The sequence below is a fragment of the Myotis myotis genome, unplaced genomic scaffold (genome assembly GCF_014108235.1).
Source record: "Myotis myotis isolate mMyoMyo1 unplaced genomic scaffold, mMyoMyo1.p scaffold_m19_p_7, whole genome shotgun sequence".
NCBI classification, from domain to species: domain Eukaryota; kingdom Metazoa; phylum Chordata; class Mammalia; order Chiroptera; family Vespertilionidae; genus Myotis; species Myotis myotis.
Genome location: NW_023416379.1, coordinates 25,729,043 through 25,756,297, shown reverse-complemented (window position 1 = coordinate 25,756,297; position 27,255 = coordinate 25,729,043). Strand labels below are relative to the sequence as shown.

General features: G+C 41.8%; 1 protein-coding gene across 4 annotated transcripts in view; it reads right to left on the bottom strand.

Moving 5' to 3' along the window:
* The window catches only part of ARFGEF3 (ARFGEF family member 3), a 131,019-nt gene that overhangs the window by 56,917 nt on the left and 46,847 nt on the right, over positions 1-27,255 (bottom strand). For 2 of the 4 annotated variants that reach the window (XR_004968743.1, XM_036316578.1), the window contains exons 5-10: positions 24,465-24,533; positions 15,150-15,281; positions 8,397-8,439; positions 5,894-5,972; positions 1,550-1,654; positions 355-688 (exon numbers count right to left, since the gene is read on the bottom strand). Coding sequence is in view for 3 of the 4 variants with exons in the window: in XM_036316578.1 (XP_036172471.1) it covers positions 355-688; positions 1,550-1,654; positions 5,894-5,972; positions 8,397-8,439; positions 15,150-15,281; positions 24,465-24,533 (762 nt within the window). In the remaining variant the exon portion in view is untranslated. Of the gene's footprint in view, positions 1-354; positions 689-1,549; positions 1,655-5,893; positions 5,973-8,396; positions 8,440-11,655; positions 11,779-15,149; positions 15,282-24,464; positions 24,534-27,255 lie in introns of all 4 variants that reach the window. The other 2 variants (XM_036316579.1, XM_036316580.1) reach the window with 2 other exon arrangements.

The window sequence follows — 27,255 nt, the reverse complement described above, 5'->3', positions numbered from 1 at the left end:
CAATTTTGGCAAAGATGAGCAGATAAACACATCTGCACAAACAGTGCCTAAGGGAGCAGAATAGAATCTCAGCCCAGGGCCCAATCAGATGCATACAGCTCAGATTATCAAATGGCTTTGTATCAGTGAGCACTTACACCCCTCCTGACCCCTGCTCCACATGTATGTGCACACGTGTATACACATAACACACACACACCCCTCAACCCTAAAGAGACTATCTGTTACTGGATAGAGTGTGGTAGCAATGAAGTCCGAGCAGGTAATTGGTACACATTTTCCAAGTGCTTCTTGCTTAAATATACTGTGCTCAGTCCTTGGCATGCGCAGTGGTATTCTTTGGTGCATCCCTACCTCTTTCATTACTTTGATGGCTTCCACCCGGTGCTGGGGTGGGGGGTAGAGCAGCATGCGGTGATAGAGGGACTGGAGCACGGGCTTCATGGAGTCCACCGACCCCACCAGCCGGACCAGCTCGGCTGCGATGTAATAGATGGTCCGAGCCACAGGCCCGCTCAGGGCAGGTGCGGTGGAGGAACAGCCCGAGCCCCGGCCATGGTCGGAAATGCCTGGAGACGCTGAGTCCGCCTCCATGCTGGCACTCGTGCTGCTGCTGTGAGCAGAGGTGATGGTTTTGTCGTGAATTGGATTCCCCAGGATCACGATCAGAGCAGGGCAAAGGTTTTTCCTGGGAAGAGGTGGGGAGAAAAATGAGTTTCACGACAAGCCAAAGGGTCAAATGTGAATACTATCCTGAGTGCAAACACAGATGCCACACAAATAACTATAGAGTTGGGTTCTTTATTGTTCCTTTTTTTTGCCTACGTCCTGCCTCAGTTTTCCATGTCCCTCCATCATTTGTGAGTATAAGAATAAAATACTTTTTCTCATAAGTCAAGCTACGGTTAACTAAATAAAATATCAAGAGAAGCACCAAGAAACCATCTTACATAGAGAAATAGACTAAAAATGTGAAATAGCTCAGTTATAAAGCTTCCTTTTCCTATAAGTAACAAAATTATTTTGAGAAGTTTATTTAAAATTCTGACACATATCATTCATATTTCTCCCTGTGGATAAGCCCAGGAACCCAGAGCAATTAGCTGGCTGCCTGCAGGCCCCATCTCTTGCATGAATCTCTGACTATGACTAAGTGACTAGTATTCGGGTTGAGATGGAAAATGTACCAGGGTAGGGCTAAGAATAATGTTCAGTATTTCTTGCTCCTCCCCCGCCACCCCGCATAACTTTCCGGAGCCTTTATATGCTTTTAGAACAAATGAATAACCTAGAAAATAATTTCCTCGTTTCTGAGTCTCACGATCCAATGATGTAAACAATCTGTAACAGGGCCTTGGAGGCCTATTCTGCCGCAGTAATCATCAGTTTCGCTCCGGTGCATGTCAGCAGAGCAGCTTCCCTACTTTCCCTGCGAGAACATTTACACAGATGAAAGGCCTGGTGGGTCATGGGGGCTGTGGGAAGGGACCCACGGGCACAGCGGGAAAGAGCAAACCCTCGGGCTGGCGTGGGGGTGGGGGGCGCTCACCAGGTCAGGTCTGTGAAGCCCCTGTGCAGGTGCATGGAGGAGGAGCAGCTGCTGAGCACGGACAGGATGCACTCCAGGTACAGCAGCTGCAGCTGCTGACTGTCGCTGCCGAACAAAACCAAGGCAAGGTTAGAGGTGATGTGTGGGGAACACTTGGGAAAATGGTAGGCATTACAGAAATGTTAGTTGGGGGAAGGGGTTAGTGTTATGGGTTGAACGTGTCCTCCTCTCAATTCATATGTTGAAGTCCTAACCCCCAATACCTCAGAATGGGACCTTTCAGGAGATAGGTTCTTTATAAAGGCAAGCAAGTTAAAGTGGGGTCATTAGACTGGGTCCAAACCCAATAGGACTGGTGTCCTTATAAAAAGAAGAAATTTGGAGACAGGGATACACAGAGGCAGGACAATGTGAAGAGACGTGGGAAGAAGGCGGCCTTCTATAAGCCAAGAGAAGAGCGTTGGAATAGATCCCTCTGCCCTGAGTAGGAACCAACTGTGACGATGCTCCAACCAATGGAGCCACGAGGCCAGGGCTGGGATGCACATTCTCATACCCAGATTACGTCTGCTGCCTAACCCACCAGAATTAGGTAAGGAAGAATTTAATGCTCAAGGACACATTTTTAAGACAATTCATTCAGAAATCCTGAGTAGAATAAAAATGTTCAGTAAAAGGAGAAACTTGTTTTAAAAAATAATTTTGGTTGTCTCTGTTTTCTTCTGATTTAAAGTGAAAATATGCCCAAAGGAAGCTTAATGCCCTTAACAGTTCAAATAACTTCCAGGAGAAGGGGGCAGAAGGAAAAGGCAAGACCAGTGACAGGCAGACTCGAAACTTAAGGAGACAGGAAGGAAGGGAAGTTAATACCAGACCCCGCTCCCCCCCCAAAGCCCAGGTCACATCCACACAACGGTCACACAGCTGTCAGACAAAGGATCGGAAGAAGGGGCTGGGGACCCTCACTTCAGTGCTATGTTAAGGACCTTGGTGACACAGCTCCGTAAAACTGACATTATGCTTTAAAACCAGTTGGAAAGCTACAGCCTGAGGGAGAAATCTTGCCATGGCCTATTAACACTAAAAGATTTTTACATTTTTGAAGGGTTGTAAAATAAAACCAAACCAAAAATGAACAGGATACAGAGATAGCATGTGGCCCTTTACAGAAAACATTTGCTGATTCAGAGATCTCCCTTGTCAAAAGAGAACTGTACAATGATAAAGACAATGCGATGATTTTGAGAAGGGAATTCCACTCCAGTTTGGATGTACTCTACAAAACCCTCAGAGGGTGGATGGAGATAGGGGTCAAGGCTGAGTCTCCTCAAAAATTATTCTTTGCCAAGAAGAGAGTGGTGTCTAGGGAAGAGGCAGAAAGACAAGGCATGATTAGCCACTCTTGGGCCAGGGATGGAATTCCTGTGTCTGTACACTTACACCCACAAGCTTCCCTGAGCAGTCCAGGTTCCTATGAGTATCTGTGAAGTGGCTGTGGCAACACCCAGGCATCAGACTGGATGACAGGGGGAATGCATTGCCAAGGTAACTGGCCTGGGAGTCTCCTTGGAGATCAGATGTGGCAGCTTTTCTGTGGGGTTGCAGCACCTGGAAAAACAGGTGCTAATGACCATACACGAATCATGTCATTAGAGGGGCTGTCTGAAATGTAAGCACTGTCCGGCACTGTCCGTGCATGCCCCTCACTACACACACATAGGCACGTGCCCTGTGTGTGTGTGTGTGTGTGTGTGTGTGTGTGTCATATTTGTCTGACTCTAGACAGAAAAATGTGTAGGATGCACAAGGCAGAAAGGAGCCTAGAAACCAGCCAACTCTTTCAAAACACACTAGAGAAAAATCCGCCTGCGCAGGAGGGTGTGAGTCATTTTGCCTGGTCTTTTGTTTGAGCATTTCATGGCTGGCAGGCTGAGTGTCTGCTGGCCTCATTTTCTGCTCATCTCTGAATTTCTTGCAGGTGCAGGACCCTTGGAGAACAAGTCTCCTGAGTGGACCAGGAGCCTGTGGGGGCTAAGCAGCTGCCCGTCCTGGCGGGACTTCTGCCAGGCAATCGGGCGGCACGTTCTGAACCTCCAGAGTTTTCTCTTGAACCATTCTGACTGCTTCCCCTAAAACAGTTCAGATTCAGTTAGAAAAGGGAGAGAGGGATTTAAGCCACTGTGTGAGCAGTGGAATGGAATTAGAACACACGAGATGAACACAGAACAGTGTTCACGGATTCCAAGACTGCTTTGGTGCAGATTCTTCCCTGACATTCTGTGTGGGGAGGAGAGGGTGGTGGGAGACGAAAAGGGAGAGAATGAATAAATATATTCCTAAGCCCAATTATCCTTCCAAAAGTTCTTGGATATAAACATCATATAACTCGCCTAATATAGAATTCTATTAATACCTTATCTCCAAGGCATTCGAGTTATTCTGAGTACCTGAATGCATTCTCTGGATCTTCCTGAGAGACTGAACATGTCATGGATACATATCTCTACAGAGCTAAAGTCCTAGGAGGTATTTTGGAGATGGTTGTTGAAGGGACGTCCTGACCATAGCGTGATTTCAGAGAAAGAAGATATTTAGAAGGTAAGAGAGGTGTCAAGTTTAGCTAACAGAAACACACGGAGTTATGAAAATAAAATCAGAAGAAATGGTAAGAGGTGTGAAAAGTTAACAAGGAGAATTAACACAACTGCCAGAGTGACAGTAGCCAAGCGCATGATAGTACCTGACCAGGTGGACTTAAAGGTCTTCTACTGAAGCTGTACTAAGCATGCTGCACCCTCAGATTCTTCAGCAATAGAACCCCCATCTTAGGGTAATAGAATCATGATGGGAAAGACCAGATTCAAACAAGGTAAACAGTATCCAGAGGCAGAAGTGCATTGAAAAACCAAGCAAGGAAACTATTAAGCTGAATATCACAATATGCCTGAAGTATCTTTGATCCAATGTCCAATCAGAAACCCTAGAAAAACATATACATGTCACAGGAGTTAGTTTCCCCATTTAAAGGCACTTACTTGATGGCTGCTTGTAGCTCCCTAGTCATATGGTTCAAAAACATTTTTTGTTTTTAGTAACTGACAGAAATCTATGACTTTTAGTTTCTAATCTGTATGCATTTGCAATGAATGTTTGTGCCATATGTTTTCCTAATAATCTACAGTCAAATTTTTGATATAAGAAGCTCAATGCTCCAAATGCATCATAAGCTAGAATTAGCACTGGCAATGCTGAAAGGAAAAAGACCATTTAGAGCTAATATTTGTCAAGTCGTTACTACATGCTAGGCCCTGTGCAGCTGAAAAACTCCACTTACTCCAGAACTTCTTATAAGATATCAGCACTGAATGTTTATAATAATTGCAACAGGCATGAACTTGGATGGTCCCAGGTAAACTAGGTCATGTGGTCACTCTACACATGGGGAGTCCCTGTAGCTGATGTTAGAGACATCCATGTTTTAAAGAACCATGAACTTAAAGCCCTTCCTGGACCTAGGTGAGGACTCTTGCCTGACCAATCAACAAAGACACACTTTAATTTATCATTTGTAGACACACAGACTCATTCTGACTTATCCTAATGGCTAGTTTTGGGTTATTAATGGCAAATTACCATGAGTTCTCCAACTTTTCTAGCACTTAAAAACCTTTAGAGTTTTCCCTTAGTAAACTACTCAGAAGAAACAAAGTTTAGCTTATTGGTTTCCCCTTGCTTGCAAAGTAGTGAACATAGCCTTGTACTTTTCAAAGTTTTAGTGGTCTTTGTTTTATTCCCTAATAATGATAAGACGGGGGTAGAGGGTACAGAAAAAGCATCCTTGACAGCTGATTAAATTAAATTGCATAAAAGTGAAAAGTATATAAAAGTCAGAGTAACATGTTCTTTTTAAAGATGTGCATGTGAGCTCAGAGACTCGGGAAATGTTCAATGAGACAGAAAAAGACCACACAGTCCAACTCTGCCTGTAACAGAGGAGAAAGGTGCAACAGTGTGATGAGACTCAGGGTCACAGCTGGGTATGTCCCGGTGAGGACTAGCCTTCACAGCTACTAGCTCTCGGCCAACATTCTTTCCATTCAGATCCATGCTTGAGGGACTGACTCTCTTGGCATTTTCTCATCAGAAAGTTATATCCATCAGAAAGTAATAGTATTGGGTAATGCAGGCTTGCCCAAGGTCACTGAAACGAATTCTCAGAAATTAATACCAATGGGAGGAGCCATCGTCCTATACTCTGCCTATATTTTGCATATTGTTAAAGACAAAAGTCACTTTGGTAATAGACTGTTAGTGAATAAGAGCACCGATTCTGAAGGCACTTACTTGATGGAGGCTTGTAGCTTCTCACACAGAACAGTGAGCACAGAGACGAGGTCGTCACAGAGGGCCTCTACGGTTGACCCTGCAAATAGGAGGTTATTAGACATCAGCAGGCGCACTCGAAGGTCCCTCAACGGTCCTTCCCATCCTCCTTTTTATGTTTTCAGGACTAAAAAGATGATTTTTAGATGCTGACTTCCTTAGGCCACCAAGGAAGTGTAACACATTTTAATATAATAACTCCTTTCTAAAGTAAAATACTCAAAAGATAGTCTAAAAAGAAAATAGGTTGTTTCTTATGAAATTCATTCACACTTAATGAAAAGACATTTAGGTAAGAATCACCACAACTGACAACGATTTTATCAATGTTTAGGCCAATAGGCTATACATGTGTCCCTTATTCTGACCTCTTGTTTTTCTGGGTTTTGTGGAGCAGAATTGTATCCCAACGTGATAAAATATGGCAGCATTTAAGAAAGGTGGGCTTTTCAAACTAGGAAGCTAGAGAAAGAGGGCAAACAATTTGGTCATCATCTTCACCCACTTTATTTGTCCAACATCCTCAGAGCTCTGGTCTTAATGGAGCAACAGCAAATGTCAGAAAAAATAATAAAAAACATGTTCAAATCCTGAAACCAGCAATAAAACTCTCACAGAAGCACTGGAGTGCACTGGGAAAAGGCTGACATTTGGAATCGACCTAAGTACTGGTCCACAATTTGCTGAATGCATAAGCTTGGGTAAGCGTCAGTTTTTCTTGCGGTAAGATGAGATAATACCCATTACACCAAATAATTGGGCCAAGGAAAGTAACAAGTGGGAGCATTTGTGTGTGTGTTTTTAAAAATAAAAACCTGTAAAGATCTATACAAATGTGGCTAAGTATTTGATGAATGTATAAATAAATGAGTGACCATGAAGTCAAGGAAGATGGAGGAAAAAATGGCCAGAGTGTAAGAGAGAAATAAAAGTAAAGTTGGAAGAGGGAAGGGGAAAGAGAAATGCTGATCCTTAGAATTTGTTATCTTAAATTCAGGGAGGAAAGAAAGCGGGGGGGGGGGGGAGAGGGAGGCAGAGAGAGAGAGAGAGAGAGAGAGAGAGAGAGAGAGAGAAAGGTAAAATGATAAAACATGTTAAAATAAATAAAACTGCCCAGCTGGTGTGGCTCAGTAGTTGAGCATTGACCTATGAACCAGGAGGTCATGGTTCAATTCCCAATCAGGGCACATGCCCAGGTTTCGGGCTCCATCCCCAGTAGGGGGCATGCAAGAGGCAGCTGATCAATGATTCTCGCTCATCATTGATGTTTCTATCTCTCCCTCTCCCTTCTGCTCTCTGAAAATCAATAAAAACATTAAAAAAAATAAAACCCATAAGTAGTTTTTAAACTCAATTTTAGATAAATTTCAAATGAGTCCATCAATTTTGTACTAATATATATTTTTAAAGAGGTATCTTTGACCAAGAGGACTCTGAACTGCTTTCCGGTATATAAAGTCATTCTACAACAAAGTGAAGATGTACGGGAGCTGCAATTGCCAAAGGGGAAGGAAAGAGGGGCAGAAAATGCTGGAGCCTATCACTGGGAGCATTAAAAGGTGAAGAGAATCTGTAGCACTTCTCGTCCACAGCCCGAGAACACGGCGAGATGTGGAAAACAACCACTCCAGCAGTGATTTAGAAAATGACTTCAGATACTCTTCTCTCATTCTTTTATTTACTCTTTTTCTCCTCACTGTGGCTGTGTGTAGCTCTCCCTCCCTTCCATTCCCTCTTTTCCATCGTCTCTCTACTCCACCCCTTCTCCCTGTGAACTGTCAAAAATATCAAAAAGGGAAATTTTTCCAATATTTTTAAATCACTGAATAAAATCTGATATAAAACGTACATTTCCATTTTTTTACGGTAAGATGATTTGAATTTTCCATATCTCTTTCCGAAAACAATACTACCAAACGTTAAAAAAAAATCAAACTGCTTATCAATTACATGTAGACCTCTGTTTTTTCTTTTTCCTGTGGGGTCAGAATGAGAGTTCCTTACCTTGATTCCTATCCTTCTGCAAGATTCCTTGTGAGATGACTCCTTTTTCTTATCAAAAAATTGGTACTTCACAAACATACTTCGGGTGCAATAGCACTTTGTACCAATCAGGGTTCTACCTCCCTCCATCTCATTCTCACTTTAACAATTAATACACCCGATTTCATAAAGAACGGCATAACTAAAAAACCAGCCTCCAACAGGAAGGTCTATGAAGAGTTCCTTTCCCTCTCACTGTTGGACAGGAACAGGGGTGGCTGGCATAAGAGTGCAGGAACAGAAGGAAGACAACAGCTGGTTTAATCATACCATGTAAGGCAAAGCTGAACAGAAGCTCCAAGGAGAGAGGTGGACTACCCTGAGAGCTCTACTCATCCCTACATCCCCACCACCAAGCACATGGGAGGCATTCTAATACTCACTTTTTAAACTGAGAACTAGCGAAAATCAAATTCAATACCTTGATTCCCGAATTCCTGTGGGACATCCGGGTTTTCAATTATCTAGTAGGGGAGACACACACACAGGACAATTAGTAGATTCAGGCAAGAAAAAACCCGGACTTAAACAATGGAAAATTCTTAGACACAAGATGTCATTTTGAGTGCTCTGGGCTCAGCTAACTCACCTAAGCTCACCCTCCAGGTCTTGATAGCATTTCATTACTCATGGTATTTAGGAAAACATATGTCTGGAACTGAACTTATCAGTTGCAAAAATAATTCATTCAAGAGTCCATAAACTTCCTGGGAGTTTAAGCCCCATGATACACGATCTCATTCCAGGTGCTGAGCTATGACTGGGGACAATACCCACCTAAACAGCTGAGTTGCCTTTGCGGGGATAATGATATTTCCCAAGGTCACAGACTACACTCTGGCACCTGAGGAATACAGAGTCTTAGTCGTAGAAGGATCTGTTTCTGGACTTCAAAATCTAGGTCCAAAGATGACTGCTGGTCAGAAGTACCAGTTTCCTATTTGATGGGTGGCATATTAATTTCCAACTGTCTGACCAGACCAACTAGTCTAGGCTATCGCTTGGTAGATCCAGAACTATCAAGGTAGAGACAGAACCTTGAAGGAAGGGAGAATAGGAAGGGAAAGGTACTTACAAATAGTTACACGGACTTCCATTGCAGGGAGAATTCCATGACTACTGAGCAGAGAATAGGAACTAGGCTCTACAGTCTCCCCAACACTTAGCACAGGGAGATAAGATAGTAAGAGGGCATTTTCATTTAATCACCTACAAGACATATAAATCATCCTATGGCACTGTTTGTCTTTAAACTTGTTATAGGAACATATTTCTAGTATTCTCTGTTCCCTAAATTGCAAGCTCAGCTGCTTCCACACATTCTTTGTGAAATGCTAACCTGTACTGGGAGGTGGGGTGGGATGCAGGCAGACATTAGGTTGAAGGCACAGTTCATGTTAGTGCTTTTGGTGTTCTAGATTGATTTTCTTTCCATAGAAATTAAGTCTTTCTAATTCTGAGATGGCCTGCAATGTCTTTCCAGTGATGGGTCACGCTGAATACCACACAGATTCCCCAGGTAATGCTCAGTGTCCCGAGGGAGAACACATAGCCTCCTTGGACCATGCCCTTTAATGGCTTTTTAAAATAACCATTCTTAGGTGGCAAGACTTAGTCTCTCTAGTAGACATCACAGATGCTCTGAATATTAGCATACTGAGCACTGAGTCTTTCTGGGACATGAAAATATCTCCAGGGACCGCATGAGTAACAGAAAGGCAGTAATAGGAAACATTAATTTTCTACCTAGTTTGGGATCTTGCCTCCAGTTGGGGTGAGTCCAGATGGTCAGTGATGAGCAGGACCAGAAGGCTGATTAGCCACACAGGACAGAGGCAAATAACCCTTGGGTTTTATCCAGCTCTTACCAACTATACCTGTTACCATTCTTACAAAAGAGCAACATGAGCTGTAAGGCTGAGTCATTTGAAACCTAATAATCTCCTACTTAAAATTTTAAAAATAAGATTAAATAACTCATATAATTGAAATCACTTTGAAACTACAAAGTTGTATTGAAATATTCCATCTCAAAACATTAAGATATCATTACTATTCCAGTATTTCATCATGTGGCCAATTAGGAAAGATGGAATATGATTGATCATATATGAACATGATAATTCTCAACATCTTGGGTTTATTTCCATTAAAAATACTTTTTCTCTTAATGTTTTATATTTATAGATTTGACTTATTTTAAACTAATATTGTCACACCACCACATTCAAATGCTAGCATACATGAAAATAATTTTAACAAAGACTAAGCTAATACAATAAAAATACTTAAAATTTGCCCTAGCTCGTTTGGCTCAGCATCGGCCTGTGGACTGAAGCGTCCCGGGCAGGTTGCAGGTTCAATCCCCAGTAGGGGGAGTGCAGGAGGCAGCCAATCAATGATTCTCTCATCATTGATGTGTGTTCTCTCTCTCTCTCTCTCTTTCTCTCTCTCTCTCTTCCTCTCCCTTCCTCTCTGAAATCAATAAAAATATATTTTAAAAATTTAAAATTAAGACTACTTTTTTAATAGAAACTTGAACTTTGGATATAGAAAACACAAAAGAAAAATATCAATATTAGTTTTTATCTGATTAGTGTTTGTTTTCCCCAACACTGGCTGCCAGAGCTCAATTAATCACCTGGGCTGGGACTCAGGAGAGCAGGGATTAGTTCTGGCTCTCTAACTGGTAAGCTCATTAATTTTATATTTCAATTTCATCTCTTTGGGCTTCATGTCCTCATCTGTTTTTATGAGGAATGAAAAAATTTGACCAGATAATCTCAAAAGTTCCACTCAAGTCCATGATTTTCTAAAAATTACATAGTAATTGAAGTTAAAAGTTAGCAATATTTTAAGTTAAACATAAAATCTCAAATTCTAAAATTAATTTCTGAGATATTTCAGGCTGTCACTGACATTTCCCATTCTAAAAAACAAAGTGTTCACTTCAGAATACTTTTTGCAGATTTTAAAAGAACTTTAATCTGAGTTCTCACAGAGGCAGATTTAAAAAACAAAACAGCAATTTTGAAGAGGAATCATCTCCTCATTAACGTTCCCGGAAGATAATTTATGCAAGAAGCCAATTACATTTATGTTTTCCCTGGAAACTCATTTTAGACAATCTGTTCAAGTTTAGAGCAAAAAGCTCCAGGGTGTTTTGATGACAGAAAGATGACAAGTCCAGCCTCACTCTGCCAGTGCCCGCAGGTGAAGGAGACCGCCAGTCACGAGTCTTTAGTTAGCAAGAGACCCACAGATACAAGCCTCAAAGCATGGAATTAACTGCTATTAATTTTGAATTTACTTCTGGTATTTGTTAATATGTTATAATAATATTTTTATATAACATATTTTTAATCTGAGAATTAAAAAAAAAGATTACAAAAGAAAAGTGCATTTCAAAATAATGACTAAAAAAAAAAAGATAGAAACTGTAAGGAAAAAACTCCCAAAGCTTTGGAGTGAAACAGGCAAATATATATTTCAGGAGCTTAATTTACAAAAATAAATGTTCTTCAAAACCAAGCCAGCCCTTCCATTGTTTCAGTAAGGAGCAGCCCTGGCAGAGTGTGGGGGGTGGGGGATGTGTGGGGTGGGGGATGTGTGGGATGGGGGACACATACATGCGGTTACACACAGAGACACTGGCAAGGCTGTGATGAACGTGGGCTCACCGTATTCTCCTGCCTTTGTCGTAACTGTAAAGTCAAGTCACTCAGCATCTGACTGAGAGTGGCCCGCACAGCAGTGTTTATACTACGCTGGTGACAGCTACATGTGTATGTCTCAATGCACACCTGGTGAAGAGATAAGACAGCAACATACACACTCCATGGATATCAGTGTATTACCAACATGCTTTGGAATTAACCGGAGAGGATATGAAATTGCTCTTAAACAGAAAGTCAGCCTGGTTTAGAACTAGCTATCAGTGAGTCCTACATATATGTTAAACCCCTGAGCATCTATGTTTTAAGCATGTAGGAAAAGTATTATTTCCCTACAGGTTGTCCCTCTCAGAAGCTCATTCCTTCTGAGCACCAGAGGAGAATGCAACGTAGTGGTTTTTAGATATGCCAAGGAATTCTGTCTGGGACAAACTCAGGTGGCTGGAAATTAAAACCAGGGAAAGCTCCCTTCAAGGCAAAATAGAGCAGAATTTCCTAACTCCTGAGTTACCAGGTGTGGGGAGAGGATTAGTGAAGCCGTTTCTGCTGCTCTATGAACAAGCCTGACCTTAGGTTAACTCTCCATGTTCTCCTGGAAACCTGATAAAGGTGGACGTCAGCTGTGTTACTAGGCAGCATGGCTTATGGGAAAATGTCCCCCCCTGATTACCAAGCTGTATTTGAATTGGGAAAACTGAAAACTAACTTTAAAAATCTAGTAAGGAGTCACAGGTTTGAGCATCCCTGAGTGACCCTTGTCATAGCTATGTCCTCTGAGGGAACGCTGCACGCTCTGACTATGGAGGTACAGAGATGTTGGTTCCTATATACAGCACAGTCGACCCTGAATAACATGGGCTTGAACTGCCTGGGTTCATTTACACATGAATTTTTTAAAACTTACGGAATTGATATAGTACAGTACTGCAAATGTATTTTCTCTTCCTTATGATTTTTATTAAGAACATTTTATTTTCTCTAGCTTACTTTGTTGTAAGAATACAGTATATAATATAACATTAACATGTGTCAATCAACTATTTATGTCATTGAGAAGGCTTCCAGTCAATAGTAGGCTATTGGTAGTTAAGTTTTGGGGGAGTCAAAAGTTACACCTGAATTATCTATTGCATGAGTGGGAGGTGCCCCTATCTCCTGTGTTGTTCAAGGGTCAACTTTAGTTGAAACATGGGGCTCCTAAGCCAACGTGACTGCACCCATGAGGGGCTCTTATTCTTGCCCCTAAGCTGACATCTGAGAGCCAGAGCCTCCCCTCAGTATTGGTGTTAGGATGCCTGGGAAAGACAAACGCCTGCCACTGACCTGTGTCTGCTCCCTGTCCTGTATCCCGCCAAGGGAATATGATGCCAGTTGTGGCCTATTTGTGTCTTGTGAGTCTGAATGCCCAGTGGAACCTGAGGAGGCTCCCTGGTGGCTGCAGCATGGAGAAATCCCAATTTTGGGGAAAAGATTCTCTCACTTGATGATGCTGCTGCTCAATGTCATGACTTTTCAGATTTTATTGCCTCGAGTTTCTCTGAAAGGTATAGGAATGGGCATAACAATAAATGCATACTTTAAATTGGTCTACTTTTTCTCTCCATAATGTATGTAATCCTTTCCATTTTACCAAGCATATTTAGTCCTACAAAAAGAAAAAGGGAGCCCTAACCGGTTTGGCTCAGTGGATAGAGCATCAGCCTGTGGACTCAAGGGTCCCAGGTTCGATTCCGGTCAAGGGCATGTACCTTGGTTGCGGGAACATCCCCAGTAGGGGGCGTGCAGGAGGCAGCTGATCGATGTTTCTCTCTCATCGATGTTTCTAACTCTCTATCCCTCTCCCCTCCTCTCTGTAAAAAATCAATAAAATATATTTAAAAAAAAAAAAGAAAAAGAAAAAGGGATGTAGTATGCCTAAATTATTTTTCTAGGAATAACTCCAAGATTATCTACATTGAAAATACTAGGTTCTCACCTAAATGGCAAATTTAATTTGATGATTGATAACTGAGATGGGAGAGAGACTAAATGTTAATCTTTGTTGCTGCTAATGCTTAAGCTAGAATTTTCTGTCAGGCCTCTCTGTAATTGCCTTTTTGGTAAAATTAACTAAGTGAAAGTAAATATTTTCTAACAGTTAAATTTATCTCCTGTTAAATGCTTAATATTCCAAATGAGCATTTAAAACTCAAAAGTCTATTTGGAAGCTGGCTTGGATTTATTCATATTATGTGAAAAAAGCAAGAGCAAGTTTCAAAGTATTTGTTTTTCAAACTAGCATTTAGGGCAGGTTAACTTCAAACTCATTCTCTCAGATAATCATGGATTGTAATATACTCGAAGGTACTATTTATACATACTTAGAAAAAAAGATGTTTTAATCCTGAAAGGCCTTTATTTCTGCATGTGATAAAATGGTTTAAAAGCCTTGAAAATACATCTAAATGAGTGCACTGGTTCACTTTGGTGAAACCAGATTCTCTATAGTGTAATTCGGCACTCTGGTACTATTTATACCTCAGAATTCAAATTTTCTTTAAATCTTTTCCCAAGAAATCATTATAACTGTGATCTTTCAGATTGCTAAGCTTAAATTTCAGGAGAAATTTAAAGTCTCAGAAGCATTAAAGATGAAAGAGTAGCTATTTTGAAAGCTGAACTACATACGTTATGTCAATATAAATACAATTCTACTGAATACTAAAAGCCATACCCACTATAAAACCTTCCTTAAAAAATTACATCAGTCACTTTAAACCCATGAAAGAAAGCACACATGAGGACCTAAATTTTAAGTAACACAAACAGCACTGTATGCAAAAAACTTCCCAGATACCAAATGTATTTCAATTTTTAATGTCACCACCGTTTTCAGTGTTTAGGGGTATAACAGTGGAAAAGTCATTTCCACTGCAGTAAGTCTACTGCAGGAGGCATTTTATTAAGGGAAAAGGTAAGCAGTTTACTCTGCTTTTTTAGAAAAAGGATTAATCAAAGAAACTCATTTTGCCCACGTTGGGATCATAAATACTCATGTGACCAAAGGGTATCTTTTTAAATGTAAAAATGAGCATGTGTATGATAACTTGCTATCTTTAGATGCCCAGGAAGAAATGCTTTCAGCTATCCTGACATCTTCTGAAGAAAAGTTTCTTACACTTGCTATAAGAATAATAATAAATTGGTAGTTCATAGAACTAGGGTTTCCATGATAAACCTGACCATTGTATTTAAAGGCCAATGAGTTTTCACATTATGAATGGTTTTCTTTTTCTACTATGGGGCAGTGCTAAAATGAGCACATTGAATCAGAGGAGCTAAGAGAATACCAAGTCCAAATGCAGGCTGAGTTTCTGGGAAAGGGCTCATCAATTTCCTCTTTTCGTATCTCCAATGTCATTTCGACATCCCACGCCCTTTGCTTTCGTAGTGTAGAATTGACATTTTAAAAGCCTCAGTTCTGGATCTCTGCCAGAGGCTCCAGGTACCAAGTCCAATACCTTGTGAAAAGCCACAGCCCCCTGATCACCAGGGAACGCACGAAGACACAGGGCAGTGAGGAGTTTCATAATGGACATTTTGATCATTTCATGCAATTGTGGACATCCAGGTTTACGGCATGCTAAACACAACTGAGAGCAAAAAACAAACTGTTAGTGAAGCAAATTAAACCCCGACAGCAGAAGGAAAAAAACAAAAAACAAAGCCAAGTCTGCAAGCCATATCTAGCAATAGGAGTTTTATGTCATTAAGTAGACTGATAAATAACAGTACTAGGTTAAACCCAGGGTGGAATCACTATTATTAAATATGAAGCAGCACAGTGGAATGTAGCAGATATTCAACCTTGGCCAAAGTGGTAAGTTTTAAAAAAGCTTCCACAATAGAAATTTGCTTAACTTTGCAAAATGCATATGAGCTTCACCATGTTGAGTTGTGCATTTGCTTTCTCTTTCCTGTCTGAAGGATTAGTGGTGCAGCTTTGCCAAAACATTGCATGGTACTGAGCAATAAGTCCCATAAAGAGAAGAGCTAGCAGGTTTCCAGCTGGAAAATTTTTATGGAGATAAAAATAATTTATGGTGATAAAAATAAAAGGATCAGAGATTAAACTGCAAGAAAGCAGAAGAACTGTCTTTTATGTAGGGAAGACGATGAATGCTTGTTTATCACCTTAGAAATTAAGAAAATTTTGATTAACACTACAAGTCTAAACTCTGTTGAATCACATTGACAAGTCAGTGACCAGGCTGTTTCCAGCTGAATGGCAGTAACAGGTAGGTATGAAACAGGAGCACCTCAGTAAGTGGGTCCCGCTGATGCAAACGCACAGGCTCACACACACACACACAAGGGGCAACTGAAAGTCTGATCACCATGCTTGGGTAGGAATTTTACTGGTTTTCCTTTTGGATCTCAGTCAGAAGGAAACTCTTACCATGCCCAGGCATACATGCACAACTCTGACGGTTACTTCCCTCTTCCTCTTTCTCATTCTTCTTGGCTTAGCTGACATGTTAAAATGGATTCCGATACCTCAGCCCAGCAATCCCTGCACCTTCTCAGGCAGAGCCTTCTGCTTGGTCTACACAGGGTCCACCGAACTCAGGCCTCTGCCCTCCGAGCCAGCCCAAAGGAAGTGGAGAGGAGCTCTGCACTGCTCTGTGTCTTCTAATTCTAAATGAGTTCTTCAAGAGCCTTGCAAGTCAGAGATTAAAGGCAAGTGTGGAAATTCCTTGCACAAAAAACTAGTTTGCTCAAAGCCCATCTGGCAGTAAGTTGCCAAAGAACAGAAACCTCAGAGGAGTCAAAACAGTCAATACAGAGGCTTACGCACAAAGAAGAAAGTGTTTCCAGAAGGCAAAGTGGAGAAAGCAGTCCCTTAAAATGGGATTTCTTTACTCCAATGGCCTCAGCTGGTTTGAGACAATGGTTTGGGCTCCTTTGGCCATTTCTCTTGCCAGGAGGTAGGGTTACTCCTCTCAGCCTTACCAGAACATAGCAAATAAGATGCTTCAAAGAGAAATGGATCAGGTCACCTGTGTCATATCTGGAGACTATCTGCTCCTTAACTGTAGAATACTTTATTTGAAGTATATCTCAGAAATAGACTTAAAAAAGTACTATTGAACATTTCAAGGGTTGTAAGTCAGCTCAGTTAAAAAATACTTTCATGCCGAAACCGGTTTGGCTCAGTGGATAGAGCGTCGGCCTGCGGACTGAAAGGTCCCAGGTTCGATTCCGGTCAAGGGCATGTACCTGGGTTGCGGGCACATCCCCAGTGGGAGATGTGCAGGAGGCAGCTGATCGATGCTTCTCTCTCATCGATGTTTCTAACTTTCTATCTCTCTCCCTTCCTCTCTGTGAAAAATCAATAAAATATATTTAAAAAATATATATATACTTTCATGACAACCAGAATCATTACATTGAAATCTCTGGAGGCAGATCTTGGGCCTCAATGTTTTTGAAGGTCCCTGGGGTAACAAGAGGAACTAAACTAAACTCCAGATCCTGTGATGGTAACAATGCTCAGAAAACATAAACTGTGTATCAAAATGTAAAGATACTCAAGAAAGTGGCATATGATTAATGGTCACTTGAATCCATGGTCACACAAAAAAGGTGAAATTCATCAATACTTCTGCTTCACATGAAAAAAGACCATAGAGCCATTATTGAATTAAATGCCTTGGTAAAGGTCTCAGGTGGGTAAGACTCCTAAGAATGTCAGTCGGTTGCCAATATTACTATGGCAAGATCCTAATTCTAAGACGGAGGTTACCAGGAAGCAATATTACACAGTGGTCAACAGCACATACTTGAATATAGAGAGTCTGGATTTGAATGTCTAGCTAAAGAACCTTAGACAAGCAAATGAACCTCACTTTCCCTGGGATTCTTTATCTAGCTTGGTTGTGGTAAAGATTAAAAGAGAATGTATGGGAAATGCTACTACTGACATGCCCTAAGGACTCAACTATTATTAGCAAATATTACTAACCAGTGTTTTGGAATTGAAGGATGGCTAGATGATAGATAGATGGAAGTGAAAGAAGGTCCCTGAGAGTAAGAATCTTAAAAAATAAAACAATAATCTTTGAGACAAACTCTGCTTGAACCTGACAGCATGCCACAAAATCAGAGACTAGAAGTTTCCCGTGAGTCAATAAGATCAAACCAGAAAATACACATTTACGAACTCGACTTTCTCACTGAGAAAATGCCATACAGGAGCCTTCAGCAGGCATGTTCTTTCCAATGAAACAACATCATTAACCATCTTCAAATTAACTTCATAGACCTTCTGGTTTGGGCACCACCTCTTTCTTTAACCCCAGGACCTGGGCAATGTTATTTCCACAGCTTTTCCTGTTAAGATAGCTAACCTGGAAAACTCAACATTATCTGCTAATTTGACCATAGCAAGAGAAATCTTGGGCCCAGCTTTCAATCAATAAAGAGAAGAATTATGTATCCATATAGAGTTTTAGAAATGGTAATTCATAAAAATGAATAAAAAACACATGTTGGCTATTTCATAATTGCCCATTTCTAAATTTGGTGATATTTCTAATTCCTCCCGTATCGTGGAAGACCCTATACTGAAAAAACTTTCATTACCGCAGTTTAATTAAGCAAGTTAAGTTAGTCACACAAACGAAGGCTGCCACCTTCCTATTTACATTTTAAATGCTTAACGATCCTTGTAAAGTTTCAGCAGTACCTTGGGGAAATAGCCTCATTTTTCATACGTAAGTAAGTACACATCCCATTTCCTGACCAACAGGTTTCAGGGTAAGCACTATCTCTGAGTAATGGTCAGTGCACAGCAGAGTATGAAAGAAAAGAAAGTCTGGACTCTTTCCCAACATTTCCATAGCTGTTTTAAATGATTTATTTGAAAGCGTTTTTATAAATTGTTTCCCTAGCTATATCAAACATGACAAGAGGAGAAAATGTCACTTTTTTTCCTTTAAGTTAAAGACTTATCTTTAAAAAAAAATTATATATATATATATATATATATATATATATATATATATTTATTTATTTCAGTGAGGAAGGGAGAGAGAGAAATATCATTAATGAGAGAGGATCATTGATTGGCTGCCTTGTGCACACCCCATACTAGGGATCAAGCCTGCAACCTGGGCCTGTGCCCTGACAGGGAATAGAACCGTGACCTCCTGATTCATAGGTTGACGCTCAACCACTGAGTCATGCCAGCTGGGCAAGACTTATCTTTATGGAAAGTTCAGATACAACCAAGAAAGCTTGCTGGAGCTAAGTGGTAGTTTTAGGCTGAAATGTCCTGCTTTGAAAATAGAGATGCAGATTTTCAAAGGCTAAGTTAGCAGATGAAAAGCACTTGAGAGCTTATAAAAATCATTGGGTATCAGTAAGTCTACAGAGCACTATTATTTTTTGTGTGTGTGGCAGTATACTAGTAAGTCTGTTTTGTAATTTCCACATTTTGGTGATGAAAAAGCATTTCTTAAATGACTACTCCGGTGAAAACCAAAAGACTGTAAGCTATTTTGCAAATTAAAAACAAAACAAAACACACACCCATAAAATGAAGGCCTTTAAGAAAGATGTTTATTCCTATCTCATGTATCTGATTCCAGATGATTCTACTATTATCCTTTCTTAAATTACCTATACATTATTCATTTGATAATCTAATATTTATAACTACTGATCCATATACTTACATTTATAAGTTGTTGTTATGTTTTCCTATAAATAGATCTACTCTGTGCTCTTTTTATGCCAAGTTACCTAAATATGGATTGAGTGAGGGGGCATTTCCCTTCTTTTTTAAAGGCTGACCCTGTTCTTAATGGTGAAAACACATATTCAGATGGAACAGTGGGATAGCTCTGTAGCAGATTCAACTGTTAAAGCATTTAGGAAATATGTTTGAGCCCTAGTTGGGTAGCTCAGTTGATTAGAGCATCATCCTGATATGCCAAGGTTGGAAGTTCAGTCTCTGGTCAGGGCATGTACAAGAAGCAACCAATGAATGCATAAATAAGTAGAAGAACAACTTGATGTCTCTCTCTCTTTCTCTATACTCAATGAATAAAATAAAAAGAAATACATTTAATATATATCGAGCGCTGACAAATGGGAAGAAGAAAATGTGGAGTTGATGTGGCAGGAGAAGATGAAAGACAAGGGTGATTAGAAGAATCAAAAGCTTGTACCATTGGGGGATCACCATCGAGAGGATGCTGCTGCTGGGTGGGACTCCATACTTTGTGGGGTGGTCCCATTAGCCAAGCAGAGGCACGGCAGCTGTCACTGGGGTTTTAGGTCTATAAACCCAGCAGAACATGACCTTTAGATCTCACTTTAATATGCATGATTCATCGGAGTATCTTATAAGAAGGCAGATTCTTATTCCTTGGTCTGGGTTGGGACCTGAGGAACTGCCCATGCATTTGGTGGGTGGAACACACTTGAGGCTTTAGAGCACAACAGCACATTTCCACGTGGTTTTATGACAAAGCTTGGCTGGAGGGAATAGTAACTATCAGAGCAGCGATTCTCAACTTGACTTCTGTGGGAGGGGGAGGAAGCTTTTACAAGTTTGCATGCCTAAGACCAAAACACTACTCAGAATTCTGGGGCAACCCGAGGCATATTATTTGTGCTAAGAGAAGTCAAAGTTTAATCAAGTAACTATTTAAAATAGTTGACCTTTTATAGGATCCTATAGGAACCTTTGGTAAGCCCATCTCTTATTCTGATCTTTACTCATTATTAACTGTGAACTGATGTAAACTACTCTCTTAAAAAGATATATATTAGATAAAGGCGAAATTAGTTTCATTTCAACATTGTGCCTGCAGGGTATTCATGCCTGAGCGTGGTTTGGGATGAGGGGAGAGGTGGCCCTTTCGTGGGTTACCACCATTTACACAGGGGCAGCATAAGGGCTCCTATGGGTGGGCCTATCACAGGTGAGCTGATGATAACACGTGCTGCACAGGGTATAGGCCGAAAGCTCAGTCACATCCGCTTGCATCCTGGTTCTACCACTTCCTAACGGTGTGACTTTGGGAAAGATAGTGAACCTCTGTGTCACTGTCCTTACCCTGCTTTGCAGTATTGTTATATGGATTATATGATTTAATGTAGGTAAAGTTCTTAGAACAGTGCCTGGCAGAGAGTAAATGCTAAATAGGTAGTAGGTGTAGACAGAACACTCTCTTGGACTGCATATACTTGTCTCTTACCGCGAGTGATGTTATGTTTTCAAGCCTCCTCCGAATTACTGACTCTTAGAGGGAATGGCCACAGAGAACCAAGAACTATAGCTACGCCTAGAACTATTCTGAGTTGCAGCCATGAATAAAGGTCCACTATTCTTCTTAGCAGGAGGAGTACTCTCCAGGGTGTTTCTCTTGGTGGCTTTATGATCGGAGTGACCCCTGACCCTGTATGCTCGTTGTCTCATGGGTCACTCGGCCTCCCTCAGCAGACTGATATGGAAATGTCCTGACCCACAGGCCTGCCAGGCAGGAGAGCTGGATTCCTCCTCTTCTGAAGCTGGTGTCCATGCCAGGTCCAGAAGGGTCATACTGCACACTTAGCAAAGGTGCTTTGAAGTGGTGACTCTTGGGCCATTACGAAGCAGTCCCTACCCCTGCCTTGCTGGAGAGTCTTCCAGAATGTCCAGTCACTGGAGCAGAGTGGTGGATCTGAGAGGCCTAGAGAAGAGGCAGCCTATACCCTGGGTCCCACTGAATCTTCTGCGGGCCTGCAAGGGGAAGGCCGCCGCTATCAAGCACAGGATGAACAGTTTATTTTTAAGAACTTCACCAAGTCCTTCTTCCTTCCAAGGAATAGAGTTCCAGGTCTTTATTAGGAGCAACAAGTCAAAGCTAGCATTGGAGTAGCAGGTTTCTCCGCGATGGTCTGCCTCTGCTTCATTATCTGCACACGGACTGGGAACTCTTGTCCAGCTAGGAAATCTCTGTGGGCTGCAGGCAGGACAAGAGGGGACTCGAGTAAGCTTGTTACAGTTCTCTCAGGAAGCTGGCCCTTTGCTGACCCATCCTTTCAGGGTATCGGCCATATTGTTTAGGGGTAAGCTCGACACCACTGTCCATGTGAAGTTCCATAACGACACTGACCAAGCATTTACTATGCGGCCGGACCTGCACGGAAAGCTATTTATGTGGATTCTACTTCTCTTGTCCCATTGGCACAACCACACTGTTAGCATTCCTTTTACAGAGAAGCAGCCCGAAGCCAGGGCGGTATCCAAGGCAACACGCTGGGGGTGGCAGAGCTGGGCCGACATCTAAACATGGGACTCTGGAGCCCTGTTTCTACCTCCAACGGCGAGGCCTTTACCTTTACATCTCTCAGGCTGAGATTTTCTTCAAAAACAGGTTCCTTTACAGGTTTTGGTGGGGAGCACTGTGCCCTGCTGCCTCACTGTTCTGGACAGGCCTGCCGAGTCTTTACTCTGCTTCCAGACGCCCTCAGTGAACACGCTTGACTTGGGTGGTCCAGGGCAGTGCCTGTCCACTCTTCAGGAACTGCATCCCAACTTTCAGGTTCTTATTCGAAAACTGGTTCCTGCGAGGAGGATAAAGACAACCTCCTCCTCCTCTCAGCTTGGGCTTCCTGGTGGCCATCCCGCAACGTAGGGTGCTGCAACAACCTGTGCCCCCACAGCTCCCCAAGGGCCGGCTGCACAGTGACGGCTGCATTTCCCTTCCTGCCCTGCACTGGCCTGCCTCCCACATGCCAGCCCTGCTTCTTGCTCTGATAAAAAACAAAAAACAAAAGAACCCCCCCACACACACACACAAAAAAACAATAAAAAAAACTACAGTTGTCATTTTAAAAAAGATAAGCCAAAAAACTTACACACCTATATGCATAGCCCATGGACACAGTCAATAGGGTGGTAAAGACCATGGGGATGGGTGGGTAGGGGCTGGGAGGAGGGGGTTTAATGGGGGGCAAATGGGAGACATCTGTAATACTATCAACAATAAAAAATATTAAAAAATAAAGCGATAGCTGTAAGGATTAGATTTTGTAGAAGCTTTTGGTTAAATCAAATATTCTACATAGTATAAAATATAAACCTTTTGTAAAGAGGCTATCATTAGATGTTAACATGCATATTCACTAGGAGATTTCTTTAGGTTCTGTTACAATTCAAAAACAATACACAGATATCCAAAGTAAATAAAATAAAAGTAATGGGGAATCTAAAATAGTCAAATTCTGAAAAACAGAGTGGTCGTTCTTGCCAAGGGCCGGAAGGAGGGAGAAATACAGAGGAAGTACTATTCAATGGGTATAAAGTTTCAGTTATAGAAGATGAATAATTTGTGGAGATCTGCTCTAGATCATTGTGCTTATAGTTAACATTACTGTATTGTACACTTAAGATTATGTTAAGAGGGCAGATCTCATCCTAAGTGTTCTTACCACAATAGAAAAAAATTAACCTGCCAATAATGAGTACTCACAGGTAACTCTCAAAATTCATTAAAAAAATACTGACAGCTATTCTCTTTCTTTACCTGTATGGAGTAAAACATATAAATGTGTAAAAGAAAGGTATTCTTTCCAACAATATAAATACACATTTGAGAACTGATTTATATTGTAGTGAGAAGTCAGCTAATTATCTGCTTCTTCTTATTTTGATAGACTCACAAAAATGTCCTGTGTGCTCAAAATAATTTTCTCTTAATTTTCACCCTTTAATGGCACACAATACTATAAAAGCCCATGAATCAGCCAATATAAATACTACCCATGACAGTGTTACCTAGGTGAGGTGATGGATACGTTAATTAGCTTGTTTGTAGTGATTATTTCACAATATATACATATATCAAAACACCGAGTTGTACAGCTTAAATATATACATTTATTTGTCAACTATACCTCAATAATGATGAAAAAAATGATGAAAAAAAGAAAACATGCCCAAAGTGTTTAGCATCTACCTGGTATACCCAATAATTGGTAATCATTATTGTAAAAACAAAAACTCATGAGCACTAATAGGCTTTCTTTTTCTCTGTAATTTAAGAATTCAGAATATCAATGCCTCATTAAAGTCTGAAGGTGCATGCTTGTCAAAACATACAAGTCCTGGAGATACTCTTTTCAAGAATTAGAAAGAAAATTATTCTAAGAGTATTAAAGTACAGCTCTGGAATAATGAGGTCTCCAAAAACCAAAGGTTTATGCCAGACAGTCAGAAAGCCAAGTTTTCTATAGGACACATTCGGGGGAGCTCTGGGAGGTATTGATTGCCCCAGGCTACAGCACAGATCAATACAGACAGAAAAGAGAAGGCTTTCCAGCGACAGCTACAAATGCACTCATAGGGGATTAGGAGACAGGAATGGAATTTAATCAATAAACATCTCTCTAAATCAAATACCTGGTTTCTTTAAAAAACATTTGAAGAAAACTCAAATGCTTTTTGATTGAGCTTAGGAAAAACAGCCTAAGAATGCATTCTGAGTGAGGTAAGGTGGGGAGAACCAGTACTGTTATTTCTATGGTTACAGACTCAAGTTAAGCAAACCAAAGCATGCAAAGCACCATGACTTAGGACGATGGACCACGGAGCCCACTTCTCACAGATCCAACCCTTAGTGGAAATTCTCCAGGGTCATGACCAGAGAAGGCCTTGCCCCACTGCTGGGCTCCACTCTACCCCGTATGGATGCCAGCTGGGGTGAAGCAGCTGTGAGCAAGCAGCACAAGCACAAGCAGCACCCGAGGGGGGGGGGGGGGGGGCAGCAGCGGGCACTCACCTCCGCGATCTTCAGCACTGCACTCCCGTTCAGGTCAAATGTCGGGGTGTAAGTTATGCAGAGTAAAACCTTTACCAACCAGGAGGTGGGGGAGGAAGGAAGAGAGAGGGGGTTAACAACCTAGAAAATGATTTTTATTCCATATGGCTTTTGTGCAGTCCTGTTGATGACTCCTTTGTTCTTTGCTTTATCGAATGTGTTGCTATTTCACTCACTGTTCTCTAATTGGTGGCCGCACATTGTCCAATAAAATAGAGATGAACACTTTAAAAAGTAAAGGATGCTACCTTCACCCCCAGGGAAGGACCACTGTAAGGCAATCCAGAAAAGGCATTCCTCAACAACTCCAGGAAGTCTACCAGTATCTGATAAGGAAACTAAATGGCCAGGCTTAGTGCTAGGCACTGTGTGTATATGATCTAGATTGCTTTTTTAGTAATTGTCATTATGATTGTCTTTATTTTACTAATAAGGAAACTGATGCTCAGAACAATTGAATAAGATGCCCAAGATCACTCAGGAAACAAGTTGTGGAGCTGAGATCTGAACCCAAGTAATCTGATTCCATGCCCTGAACCCCTTGGCAATACTGTCTCTACTTCTTCCTAGATCCAAGCATCACTCAACTTTCCTGCTCCTGTCCCCTCCCAAATCCACATGGGATTAGAAATTGTTGCATGGTCACTTCCTCCCCCCCCCCCCCCCCCCCCCCCCCGTAATTTCCCTCAGAATGCTGCCTGGGATTTGTTAGTCCTGTGTGCCCCTTATTCTCCAAGATATATAGACAGCCAGTCGATGACATTTGCAAGATCGTTAGCGACCATTAAAAATCTCACTCTCTACTTGTAGAGCTATTAGGGAACAGATCAATAAAAGCCTGTGGCATTTTAAGAATTGCTTCTAATTTTGGAGATAAGACGCCAGACTCTCCCCTGTCCATTTGGCTCCTGACGCTGCAACTTTGCTAGCTGGTAGCCTCAGACATAAAAGTGCTGGTGTCTGCTCCTTGCTCCCAAACACAACAGCCGGGCCCTGCTTGCACCTGGTCCTGTCAGTAGCAGCCTCCTGAGAATGTAGCCCAATTCATGGAAGAGCACTGAAGCCTAGCACAGTCACCTTATACAGCACATACACCTCAGCAGCACACCCGAAGTATGACTGTCAGATGGGACAAGGCCTTTCCTAAGCTCTCATTCTGAGTCACCAGCCAGGCCAGTGCTAGATGCAGTCACTCCTTCGGAGAAAGCAATTACGTGTGCAATTTAAAAAGGAAAAGGGGATTTTTGCCAATTTTAGTCACAAGGTTAGATAAGTTCATTGTGGGTCTGCTCCTCAGTCTCTTAATCCTTAAGATGCCTGATAACCTAAGCGTCGACTCCTGATAAAAATCATCTCAATGCTATGCCGGCTGGAAGAGAGGGATAATGGAGCAACTGCTTTATGGCCTCACGGAAAAAGGCTTTCTTTAATTTAAGGGCTATCTTTGCCCCCCCGGGGGGTTGGTGTTTGGTGTGCAAGACAGCTGTGGGCAGCAGTCACCAGGATCCATCGGGCCTGGGGAGAGGACACATCTATACCTCTGTATTGGGTGTCCCTTTGCCTGAAACCCTCCTGTCCTTGACTCCTCCTATGCTTGTTCCTCACGTCACTCATGTAGCTGGTTCTTTCAGGTCTCAATTCAGCCTCTGTGACACCTCCGCTCATTCACTTCGGAGCATGTACCAGTCTCCTACATGAACGATGCATTTACTTATTTATGATCTTCCCATTAGACTATTACATCCATTGAGCACCCGAAAGGCCCTCAGGCTTTCTCATATGATGCTTTCCTACTTTAGCTTTCTGCTACTTTGCACAGCTTCCTTTTCTTGTGTCCCCCTCCCCCTCATGTTTATAGCAGGTGGGTAGGAAGGTATGAGAAAACGGATGGCTGGTGGAGGTGGTGGTCTGTGAAGGTGAGTACTGGTCCACCTGGGCCTTGGTTTTTTAGGTATTCATGACAAAGACTGACAACTGGACATTTATGAAACCTGTTTACCCCACGTATAGTTTCTTACAGGACTGACGACCGACATTCTGCCTTCCATCCTGTGTACATTCATACAAAAGTAGGTTTGAAAAGAAATGTTCAAAAACCCACCCTAGCTCTCTGTGAGCAAGAGCTGCGTTCTGGCGGCAGTGGCTGGAGGCAGTGGGAGCGGTGCCTTTGAGAGTCTTCACGAAGGGTGCTGGTGGCGGGATTTGGTAATCACGAGTCTCTCACGGGAACAGGAGAGGCTCGACTCCCTCTGCCCCAGGGAAGCCAGGGAAGGCACAGGGAGGCCTTGCAGTGGGAGTCTGCAGCAGACAGGCTCCCTGTACCCACCCATTGCTGGTTTTATTCAAAACATCTTTGAAGAAAGGCTTTCCCCACCTGATGCCTAGCCACCAATACCAAAAGACTCACTGAGCCATACGCAAAAGCTAAGCACAACAGACAATAATGAAGGGAAAGTGAAGCACAGTAAGGAAGCCAGCTCCTTAAACTCGCACACAGTCTGTTGTGTTGGCAGCACAGCAGGTTTTAATTACAGCTCTGACAGTGCCTTGGTCCCCCGTGGCTCACAAGAGATATAAAGGACACCCGTGTCTAGCAAGGATGATGAGGCAGACAGAACTGACTCACCCAAAAAGTGCTAAGTGGAGAAACAGTTGCTATGCCCAGTGCCTAGCAAGCATTAATTCACCAAATTAAAATACAGAGTGAGTGAAAGGAAACTCAGAGCCACAGCAAATTAAAGTGTCTGACTTC